The sequence below is a fragment of the Callithrix jacchus genome, chromosome 21 (genome assembly GCF_049354715.1).
Source record: "Callithrix jacchus isolate 240 chromosome 21, calJac240_pri, whole genome shotgun sequence".
Classification (NCBI taxonomy): domain Eukaryota; kingdom Metazoa; phylum Chordata; class Mammalia; order Primates; family Cebidae; genus Callithrix; species Callithrix jacchus.
The window spans coordinates 35401965-35414247 of NC_133522.1; the positions used below are offsets into that span (position 1 = coordinate 35401965).

At 40.7% G+C, this 12283-nt stretch overlaps 1 protein-coding gene across 14 annotated transcripts in view; it reads left to right on the forward strand.

Moving 5' to 3' along the window:
* Positions 1–5271, forward strand: part of BACH1 (BTB domain and CNC homolog 1) — a 46169-nt gene extending 40898 nt beyond the window's left edge. For 13 of the 14 annotated variants that reach the window (XR_013530555.1, XM_035283356.3, XM_078358436.1 and 10 more), the window contains one exon: positions 1517–5271. Coding sequence is in view for 12 of the 14 variants with exons in the window: in XM_035283356.3 (XP_035139247.2) it covers positions 1517–1951 (435 nt within the window). In the remaining 2 variants the exon portion in view is untranslated. Of the gene's footprint in view, positions 1–576; positions 704–1516 lie in introns of all 14 variants that reach the window. The other variant, XM_078358438.1, reaches the window with a different exon arrangement.
* Positions 5272–12283: the final 7012 nt, after the last annotated feature.

Below are 12283 nucleotides of genomic sequence, written 5' to 3' on the forward strand. Positions count from 1 at the left end.
TACTGTTCTTGCCCTTTTGGTATCTGCAGACTCATTTATCAGAAGAGTGCAACTGATAAACTTTGCCTAAGAGAAAATGTACTGGCCAAACACATTCATTTTTGACGTACATCTATTTGAAAAACAAAAAACTTGTATATAAAAATCTGAACAAATTGGAGAATACTTTGCCATATGAAAATTTAGTACTTTGTAGTTTATTTTCTCAAAATATTGTACAACTACGAATAATTGGATTCATACATAATTTTGTAGTAATACTTTTGTATAAAACCGTAACAGTATTTTTGTATAAAGCAAAATTCTTTTTACCCTTTGAGCGATTTTTGTGTCATGAAAGACTCTAAAGGGTGGCACTTCTTGATTAGCACTGTGAACTAACTTATCTCCAGGTTAACTGGCAGCCTCGACTCTCCAGAATCCTCCAATGAGCAGAAAGCAAACAGAACAAGATTGACTTGTTGAGAGTTGTCTTAAATTTCACAAGAAAAACCTTTGACTTTCTATTTCTAGCAAGTATTTCTTTACTCTTTTCTTATAAATACCTTGATTATTTGGTTTTCCGGCTCATAATAGATTAGAAGCAATAAAATGGCAGAACAAGAAGGATGGGATGGGACCATAATAGAAGACATGCTGTCAGCAGTGATAAGTGACATGGACGGGAAGGCAGGAACCAGGAGAACTTCTGAAAAATGCTATGGTAGACTTTCTTATAGGGGTAACATCTTAAAATTATAATACTAACAAAAGTAGTAATTAGGAAGCACGAAATTACCCCCCCCCAAATTCTTCACACTGTAGTAACTCACCCACCCACTTTCTCTAGGCATGTTAAACTCAGTCCCATCCACTCAGTGGGTTTGATGTTGCTGGAATCAGGAGAGGTGTTATGTAGATACATAGCTGAGATTGCGTGTTGGAACACATTTAGCACAGTATCTGGCACAGAGTATCTGCTCAGCAAATGCTGGTCATTAGTTGAATCTTGCAGTGCTTTGAGTCTCAGTAGTTAAGTTATGCTAACTATGCTTTTACTTTTTTCTTGTATCCTATCCAAAATGTAATCCATACCTGTTATGTAAGAGTCTGCAAATCCAAAAAGCTCCGAAAACTGTCACAAACTCTTTTAACCAAAGAAGTGACCTAAATTGACATCAGGCTACGTAGTCTTTATTCTACTTTCTTTATTATTTGCTATTTTAATGTTTTGCTTAGAAATATAAAGATAGTTGATAGTGAAGTGCTGCCTTAGAGGTGCTAGAGAAATTATGTGTGAACCCATACTATCTTTCTAAACCTGAAAAATGCTTTATGCCAAAATACATCTGCCCCAAAAGTTTTAGGTGGGAGATTCTGGACCTTTAGTATTTTATGTATAATTGAATGGAATTGAAAGGATAAACTCCATTTGTTCTTATTTGATGAGAAGACACTGTATATTGTTTGATCATCTTGGAAATATTGATTGCGCTAATAAACACAAGCCATTGTGTTCTCTTTCCCCACTTCACAGCAAAATGAAAAGGAGAGCTTGTTGAAGGAAAGAGATCACATTTTGTCAACTCTGGGCGAGACAAAGCAGAACCTAACTGGACTTTGCCAGAAAGTTTGTAAAGAAGCAGCTCTGAGTCAAGAACAAATACAGATACTTGCCAAGTACTCAGCTTCAGATTGCCCGCTTTCATTTTTAATTTCTGAAAAAGATAAAAGTACTCCTGATGGTGAACTGGCGTTACCATCGATTTTCAGTTTATCTGACGGGCCTCCAGCTGTGCTGCCTCCCGGTGCCAGAGGAAACAGTGAGTCTGGTTATGCGCGAGGGCAGGAGTCCCAGCATACGTCCACAGCTGCCTCTGAGCAAGCCAGGCCTGCGGAACAGTGTCATCAGAGTGCTGGGATCTCAGATTTCTGCAAGCAGATGACTGATAAATGTACTACTGATGAGTAAACTTGCATTCACTTCCTTCAAACCATCTAATTTTCTACTGACGTTTTGGCAGCGTCTTGAAAGCCTAATATGACCATCTGTTGCTTAACAATACTGTTTTTTCCTTTAGTAATTTGCCGTAAGGGAATTTCCCATAAGTCAACCATGATTTCTCCTTGATTTCCACAAGAGACAAAGAAATGATTTTGCCTCCTGGATATCAGAAAAATCCATATGAAAATGTAGTAAACCTTTAAAATTCATGTTTTGAAGAGTAATAACTCTAGTAATAACTCTTCCTGCTATTCAGAATAAGAGAATGAAAACTGCAGCAGATCAATCAGCAGTTTAACAGCTTGAAACATCCACAGATAGTTCCTACTAAAAAGTGGCCTGCAGAAGTTTAATAATTTGACATTTTTGTAATATTTTGGTTCGAAAGATTTCCTCCCAAGCAATGCTAATAGAGTTGTGTTCTATTCAGAAATAGGTTGTCAGCTACTGGGAATATTTGTATAGAGCTCCAATGTGAAAATAGATTGTCTTACCTGAATCCTAGGGCTTTGCTCTTCGGCTCCTCAAATCTGAGGTGTTAAGCTATGTTGGGTGGATTTGGTAAACGGGCAAGTGGTTGGCCTAAGACGGAGGCTTCTCCTCACTGTGGACTCTAGAAATTCTGGCTGTATAAACAGATTAAGTGTCACTTTTTCTCTTTTTTTTCCCCTCTTCAGTCTCTACCACATCTGGACCCATCACAGACTTCCTATTTCCTAACATTCTTTTCCCTTTGGAAGAAGAAATAGGACTCAGAATACAGTGGCGTGAGTGATTACACTGGCAGCATTATCTCAGGCTCACTAGAATCTGGAGAGCTTACCAACGTGTAGGGCTGTTCACTTGTCCACCATAGGTCACCAGTGCCAGAAAACCAGATATGGGGGAAAGAGTATTGCTATGTTTTATCAGGAGTGCAGTTCATTTTTCGTCCTGTTTTGGAAGTCATATGGTTTACTTGTGAAAAGCGTTATTACAGAGAAAAATGTATCTGCAGCAACTCTAGGTTTGTGAAATAGGATGAAACTCAATCTTTTTCTGTTGTGGGTTTGCATTTGAAAACCAGGTTTAATCCTTGCTTTCTTCCCCAAATTTGGTGTGGTAGAAAGACACACAAATCATTTTAACTTGGGCATTTAAAGATCAGTCTTAGTGTTTGTTCAGTCCTGTTACAAAACAGTTAATTGAGCACCTATTGCATAACATTTTGCAGTGACTTTTAGGCATGCTGGAGTTAGATTTGTTTGAGAGTCAAATGAAAGCTATGGACCTTCTCAGCAATTAAAAAAAAAAAAAGATTATATTCACATTCACAGAAACATTGGCAGAACCCAGTTTTAATGGGTACAAAGGAATAGTTTGTAGTGTCGATGTCACCAAAATCAGAGGGCTGAAAGCAACACTTCTGTAGACTGCATCATGAGCCTAGTGAAGGGCCTGTCTAGCTAATGTGGGCACCGACCACCCACTATGTACAAACAAGTGTGAAACAAGTGGCCTTGCCCTTGAGAGTATATGGGGACCAGTCTTCATGTGTTGGAGTAATTTGTCAAATGTTACCCTTTTTGATCAGGATGTGGGGGAGGATATTGCTAGTATATTTTCAGTGGTTTTTATGTTACCTCTGTTAATGACTTATTTGTAAGAGAAAATTAGTTGGACTTGTTATTTTCTAGTAGCTTTTGTAAGTACACTCAAGAATTTGTCAGGGAGAATAATTCTGATAATGCAACCCATACTGCAGGAGAGAGAGAGAGAGAGTGAGAGGAGAGTGAGTGTGTGTGTGTGTGTGTATGTATGTACGTGTACGTGTGTATATATATATATCTCCCCATATAGGTATTTCTTTGATACTTGTAATTTTAAATTTCAACTTCACAATATAAAATAATATAAGAACTTCTGGTTTACAACATGTGTAAAAATCTTAAGCCAATGGAACCCTTGATTTCCTACCTCAGAGTACACTCAACTATTGGTAGTATCAGTTTGTGTATGTGCAAATGTCAAATAATCTTTTGCTTTAATTGCTACTGTATTTGCTTTGAAAGATTACTATTTTATGATAAAACATAGTTGTCTGCAGATATTAAATATAATTTGTAAAGCACTTGGTTTAAATTTCTCTCTACCTATAAACAGTTTAGCATTAAGGGTTTCTGTTAATGACAGAATTACTGGCCAAGTGTAATTTCTTAAAATTTAGCATTACTTTAAATAGCCAGCATGTAATACAAGTAACTACACTACCTCATACCTACATGATTTTCAAGTTGTAATGCAGATGGACAGATAAAAAAGATTGTATCTTTGTCTTTTGGCCGTAAAGTGGGTAAGTTTTCTGTATATTGCATAGCATTACACATTTATGCCTATTTTAACATTAACTTCTAAAGAAGTTTTTTCTAAGAAAATGTTTCAAGGCAATATTTTTTTGAGGCTGCCGAAGACAAATGATAGGACAATGAGTATACAGTGTATACTTTTTCCTTCATGCAGAATTTTGAAATGTTTTCAGTTTGTATATTGCATATTCACATTATCATTGTTCATTATTTTATGTACTGGCCTTCTCAATGCTTGATGATTTTTTAAAAGCTGTTATGTTGAATTTGGTAAAATAACATTACCTTATTTTTTTTCTTATTCAAATTCTGGAACTATAGCAAATAATTTGTTAAATTGTCATATTCAAAACAAATTTGGATGCAGTCTTGGTTCTCCATCTGTAAAGTTTAACAGTTTACTATAGCTTACTGCTTAATGAATTTTAAATAAGGAATTAAGTACGTTAGATACAGTAGACGATACAGGTTGCACGTGGACACTCAGCCACAGTAACAACTTGGAAAAAAAATGGCAATGTTACAGTGAATTCTCAGGTGAACTTTTTTTTTTTCAGTTATAAAACATCTATTTTGAATTTGTAAATATTTTAAATGTTTTATTAAGGCATGCAATAAACTGTTCTTTGAAACTTGTTGGGTTGAATGAAAATTTAAAGCCGTAATGGTGAAAGATGGCATACTGATTGTAAAAGGAGCAGAAATAATAACATTGATTTTTTTTGTATCTTTCGTAATATTTTCTAACAATGCAATAAAACCACTAAACTTTTATGTCCATATTCTACTGAGACCATGTTTCATTAAAAGCATACTTTCGTAGTATTTAATTTACATTTTCTTCCTAATGTTCTTACCCAAATGTACCTAAACTATAAAGTGTTAGATGTTGGTGATAAATTGACAGTTAAATAAAATTCTGTAAAATTGCTTCTAATTGAATAGAGTTGTACTATATTCCCTTTTCATTTTCTCACTTCATGGATTTACTCAATTAGTGTTTTGACTGGTAATTAGTATGTCTGAATTTGTAGAAGATAATCTTTCTTTAGTTGATAATCATGCCTGAAGAAAAAATTTCCAGCATTCAGCTGTTTTAGGAAGCACAGATTTTAGCTTTGCTTCTGATTTTACTTAATTTTAGTATTGGATAGAGAAGTATAGGGGCCCTTCAGGGGTATCATCTCTATTAGTCACTAATTTTTAAAAACTTATCTGCTGAGTAGCTTTTGTATTCTATTCTATTTCCAACCAGGCCTTTCTGACCAAGCTTTGGGTAGCTGCTCAGTGGTATAGGACATGCAGGGCACAGTCTTCTGGTCTAGTCATAGTGATTCTCAACTGGGAATGGTTTTGCTGCCTAGGGGACACTTGGCAATTCCCAGAGACACAAACCATGGGGGCAGGATATAGGATATGGCTTCTAGGGGCAGAGGCCAGGACAGCCCTCACAGCAAAGATTTGCCTGCCCAGGGTATGGATCAGGCTGACACTGAGAAACCCTGACTAGACCAACAGTGGAATCAAGATGACTTGTAAGAAAGTGCTCAGTGTGTGAGGTAGTGTGGTGGCCACACGAATTCAAAGGAGACAGGGTGAGAAACGTGGGATTTCACCAAGCTTTGAATGGTTGTAGTCTGAACTGGGAGAAGGATAGTCTCAGGGGTGAGGAGGACACTTGGCACAAATAAGCGTGTGTTAAAGGAACAGAAGGAGGTTTTGTCACAGTGGGAGGAAGAAGGAAGCCCCACTTGCATGTTCTTCAGTGGGTGTCCTGGCATCTTGCATATTGCCCTACCCAGATTGATTTATCGAAGGTCTGAGGTCAGAATGTAATACAGGATTGAGGTTTTAGAGAAAGGCCAATAAATAGCACCTTTGCCCTGGCCAGAGTTTTTAACCATTTGAGAAATAAAAAGTAGGTGAAGTCCATATCACTGATGGAACCCAGCGTGGAACCATGGCTTTCTAGCTCTTTAGCCCAGTGAAACTGCTAGACGTGCATTCTGGAATTAGGCAGACTTCATCCATCCACCTGGTCACCTTGGCCCACCCCAAAAGGGGCAGAGCTCTTGAAGGAGCAGAAAAATGTATACAGGGAACAAATTCCGTGAGCAAGCGGTGGGCCACGCCAAACAGGCTTAATGACTCAAAATTTACTCACAATCAGCGATGACTTCACCAGGGCCAATGGGAGTGAAGGGATACAGAGGCTAGAGGGTGTTTCTTGCCCTGGAGATTTAAACTAGGGAAGTCTTAGGGAAGAGTGTTTCCCTTTCATGCTCCATAGCTTCAAGTTGCCTTCAAACATTAGCCACTGCTCAACCAGGGCTGTGACTGATGGTCTTGAGCAGGAGAGCAGCGGTTCCAGAAGGCAGACCTCTGGCCTTTATGAAGACACTTCCCAACACCAGTCGTTGCAGCTGTGACTCCCTGGGGATGTCAATGAATATTTGGTCTCAGAAAGCTCTGGATCCAGCAGTGTACTAGTAACTAAATGAATTCAAAGACTACTCTGTACCAAAGACTGAACATTTTTCCCATCCCTAATTCTCTTTACCTCATTGTCTCATATGGCATACCAGAGGTTGTGCATTGAGATTAAATCCCGACAGAAGATTACCATAAGTAAATGCATGAAAGTCCAGGAATAAAATGCTAGCAACCTAATGATATCCAAATCTGAATAGAAGTTCAACTTTTATTCAACTTTTAGAGAATAAAATGCAAAGATTAAGACCCTTTGAATTAAAAAGAGCTAAAGGCATTAAAGACTAAAGGAACTAAAGCAAATCAAATTATCTTGTCCACCTGAGTTCAAAGTACAAAACTTTAAGAAAAATAAATCCCAAGACTATCCTGCCAGATTTCTCATTCGGATCAGCCTTGGCCAGAGAAGTTCTTGATGCCCAGGTCCAGTCGAGATTGTTTCAAGAGGCTGTAGCTGGAATTGTCTTTAAGGGGGTGATTTTTCCTGCAGTGCTCCAGAGGAACTAAGTTCAAGGCTGAGTCTCAGACGTGCTAACTTTATCTCACTAATTTTTCTTTGTGGCACAAAGCATCTATTTCCAACAAGTCAGAAAAGTTATCACAAAATTATCATAGCCTTGGCCCCACAACCACGCTTGTTTTGAAGCAAGCCAATTCCCAGGTACTGAAGCAGTTATCCCATGCTACACTGCTCCAAAGCTCAGTAACTAGCGCTGCCAAAGACCACAGTCAAACCTCAGTAGTATCTGGAAAAAAAGCAAAACTTGGTTTCAGCTCCCCAAAGATGGCCCAGTGTTCTGTGACTCACAACTTTTGATCCTAATTTCTATTGGAAGGACGCTCAAATAGGGCTGAATTTTGGCCATATACCCTGATCATTCCTGGTGGAAAGACCACTTCATGACAACTTAATTTACATTTCCCTTTCCAACAAGGTGTTTCTGGTACCTGGGACTGTTGAGTGAGGGCTCCCTGTAGGGGCTCTGAGCCCACATCCCTGTGTACAGGAGTTTTCAGGCCTGAGCCACAGTGGATATTTAGGCCTAAGAAAGTTGCCCTCTAGGGATGGAGGATGCATCTTAAATCTATCTTTACATAGATTTAAGTAATCTGGAATCAACTATAGATGGACCACGTGGATCCAAGGTCCCTTCATGGTTCCCTCCTTGCACCTGAATGCAGAATGGAATTTGGGGTGGCTGATACACCAAGGGCCATGCTGGCCTGGTGTTAACGGTTAGAAGCTAAAACCTTGCTAGCACTCTGTAGTATGCTGGAACCCTGCTGCCTTGAAAATAGGTGAAAATCAGTACTGATTCTTTTTCCCAGCTATACCTAAGTCTCCCTTTCTCCTGGAAATTGCAGCAGTGGCGTCTTGAGGCCATCTGCTCTGCCAAGCACTTGTTGGCCCTGGGTCTGTCCCTGTGAAACTGCCATGTTGCTGTTGATGGATAGGGACCCACGGGCTGCTGTCCGCATTTACTCTTTGCCATGCTGCACCCACTTTCTAGGGCCTCTTGCAGTCCATGGGGAGTGTGGAGGGAACTTCTGCCAGTTGGGTTTAAGATCATGGGTAGTGGCCTGGCATGGTGGCTCACACCTGTAATCCCAGTACTTTGGGGGGCCAAGGTGGGGAGATCACGAGGTCAGGAGTTCGAGACCAGCTTGCTTAAGATGCTGAAACCCCGCCTCTACTAAAATACAAAAATTAGCTGGGTGTGGTGGCAGGCACCTGTAATCTCAGCTACTTGGGAGGGTGAGGCAGGAGAATTGCTTAAACCTGGGAGGTGGAGGTTGCAGTGAGCTAAGATCACGCCACTGCACTCCAGCCTGGGTGACAGAGCAAGACTCCCTCAAAAAAATAAAAAAATCATGGGTAGTGCATTCCAAAAAGGGTCAGCGTTGACTGACAGGCATTGGGGAAAGCTAATGTGAGGATTTTCTCCATCGATTTTCCTTGCCTCAGATACCACTGAGTATCTTCCACAGCCTTTGGGCACGCCAGGTACTGTGTTCTGAGAACATGACTTTTCTTGGACAACTGCTTGCATGGCTGGGGAATTGGCTTGATTTTGAAACAGGTGGTGCAAATGCTGTGATAATCTTGTGAGTGTCTTGTTATTAATGCTGAGCCACTTAGACTCTTGGCATTGAGCCAGTTAAACTCCTGAGTCCCTGAAGGAATTGCACCATCCTCTGAGAAGCACCACATGTCTCTTCTGAAGTCCTTGCGCCTTTCACTGAAGATGCCCATCAGCCTCTCCAAAGGCCTCAGGAGACCTGCTGGGACTCCACAGAAAGTCATTCTCTAAGGAGAGACACCATAAGCCACAGTGACCCTCTAGATTCAATATGCTCACAGCCTGCTTTATAACCTCTTACCCAGACCAATGTCACTACTATAAAAACCCACCTGGCCTAATACAAGCGTCCACACACAACCGAAGGTAAAATGTCCCAGCCTCTACCACACCCCATGGTTCATAAGTGTCTGTTACTCCCAATCACATGCATCTGTTACTACCCAAACTCTGCTCTTCTGGTTTTGAGTTTTCAGAGTCTCTATACAATGCTGCCCCACCAGTTGTTAGGTTTCCAAAGGAACACTGCATATTCCTTTCCTGAGCTATGAAGAATGTGAGAGCTAACATAAAGGAATGGTAGATGGGAAACCCAAACAAAACCTCAGTTGCTGATAAAGGAGTAGCTTAGCGTGAGATCCTAGTGCAAACCCCAGAATGAGGCAAGTTGGCCTTATCAGGTTGTTTATTCTCAGAGGGAAGTAACTTACTTTTCCACCTGTAGTTTCTGTGAAGGGAGATTTTCCTCTGGGCAGCACAGCAGCACTTATACTTCACTAATCAGCATGGTGGTGTGAGGCGCAGAGTGCAACTGGTGCGATTTGGAGACAGACACATCCCGAGAGGAAGAATGGCCATGCAGGGCAGGGGACAACCAGTTACTCTTTTCAGATTTATCGATCAGCCAGCACACTCCATCTCTGCAGGGAGGAAAGGAGCAAAGAGGTTGAGGGAAGATTGTGTTCCAGGGCTAGAGTGTAGAACGTGGAGGGAAGAATGTAGAAAGGAATTATGTGGAAGCAGAGTCTGGGGGCTTTGAAAAGCTTGCAGGAAAAGAGAAAGGTATCTCAGAAGAGGAGCAGACTCCCACGAAAGCCATGAACTTGCCCACTCATCTGCTGACTCCACTACATAGGTTCAGGATTAAAAGCCAAGGCTGATCTTGTGTTTAACTGCAAACACTTCTTTTTCCTCTTCTTCATCTCTGTGATCCACATTCTTAAAGTACAAATGCAAAGATCACAGAAAAGATTTTAAAAATTGAGGACAGCACATTACCTTTTCATTTTCAAACAGCCATCTTTTGAAGCAGACACTATTTTCCTTCTCTACTCTTTGTTTATTCCTAATCACTGTCCCCAAAGTCAGCTGTTTCCTAAACAGTTAATTTCCTTCTTTCAGGATACTGGACCTAAATAATTTTTCAGATACCATCTTGATATGCAGCTTTCCCATGTGACATTAATCTCTCGCCAGGAGATCCTGTTAGCAATACTCAGCACACTATATGAAAATATCCATTCTAACTTAAGCTTTCTAAGGTAATACCTCTTTGGTCCACCTCAGAAACTGACGGTATTTCTGCTTTGAACTGTTAATTTCATGTGAAATAATCATGCTTACATTTCCCTTGCTTTGATTTAAATGATAGCCTTAACCGCTGGGCACGAGACTACTGTTAAAGCCTTAGGAATAAGGTTTTCTGAAGAACTCTTTTTTTAAACACTGTGTTTTCATCTCATTTGAGCTTTTGCTCTGGTTTTAGAAGACCTCATCTACTATTCTCAGCATCTTATATTTGAGGGGTCTGTTTCAGGGTTCCATGGAAAATATGATGTGCCAAGAAGTGTTCCATTACCATCCTGAGAACCTCAGGTATCTACTCAGACAGCTCTGTTTCAGCTAAACTGTAACATCTGGGAGGGAAGCTTAATGTGGAATCAAGGATGGAGTTTGACACAGGAATGGGGAGTAGAGCATGTAGCTGCTAAGATAAGGTAGGAGAATTTTGCTAGTATAAGCACTTAATAGTCTGATCTTGTGTTCACTAGAGTCTGGGAGGGCAGACAGCTGCCAGCACACTTAAAATAGGGTGAGTGTGAAGTATGCACTTAAGGACCAAAGGAATTACACAAATTTAGGCAATGATCAGGCACAAATCCAAGCCCTTTCAGAAAGTACAGGGACTGCGGGGAGGAATGGAAAGCATAAACCTACAGTGAAGACAGACCTAGTTTGTTTTGTTTTTTTGACATGGAATCTCGCTTTGTTGTCCAGGCTGGAGTGCAGTGGCGTGATCACAGCTCACAGCAACCTTTGCCTCCTGGGCTCAAGCTATTCTCCTGCCTCAGCCTCCCAAGTAGCTAGGATTACAGGCGTGCACCACCACACCCAGCTAGTTTTTGTATTTTAGGTAGAAAGTGTTTCACCATGTTGGCTAGGCTGGTCTTGAACTGCTGATCTCAAGTGATCTACCCACTCTGCCTCCCAAAGTGCTGGGATTACAGGTGTGAACCACCGCTCCTGGCCCAGACCTAGTTTTCAAGCCAGGTTTTGATGCTTAGCCATAGTATAGCCAAAGGAATATTACTTACTGTCACTCAGACAGAAGTTCCTTATACGTATGTCTTCCATGTTGGGACTTCCGGTTCTTGAGATCAAAGTAAGACTGACTCAAACTTCTTTTTTTTTTTTTGAGGTGGAGTTTCCCTCTTGTTACCCAGGCTGGAGTGCAATGGGGCGATCTCGGCTCACCGCAACCTCTGCCTCCTGGGCTCAGGCAATTCTCCTGCCTCAGCCTCCTGAGTAGCTGGGATTACAGGCACGCGTCACCATGCCCAGCTAATTTTTTGTATTTTTAGTAGAGACGGGGTTTCACCATGTTGACCAGGCTGGTCTCGATCTCTTGACCTTGTGATCCACCCGCCTCGGCCTCCCAAAGTGCTGGGATTACAGGCATGAGCAATTGACTCAAACTTCTACTCATACCCCCTGGAAATTCACATCAATCACCACCGTTGTTTTTGAATCCCTCTTTAATTTGGGACAGTGGGTAACGGAAGATTCTTGGAGTGTAAATGTATTAGTGGCATGAGTGGCTTAGTCCTATGGTCACTCTGTTTTAGGTGCCTGCTTCCGTCAAATTTGTTCAGTTTCTCGATTGCCTTGTTCGGTTTTACACATGGGTGGTGGAAACCTTAAACTCAACCACTTCCTTTAGTTCCACAAAAATAAATAAATGAAAGAATAATTCATATACCTCTGGCACTAGATGTTTATGAGTAGAGTACGCTTTATTGAAAATTTGGGAAATATTGTATTTATATCACAGCAATACAGACGGCTTGAAAGTGAACATTGTTAGATAGACCTGTGAGAAGATC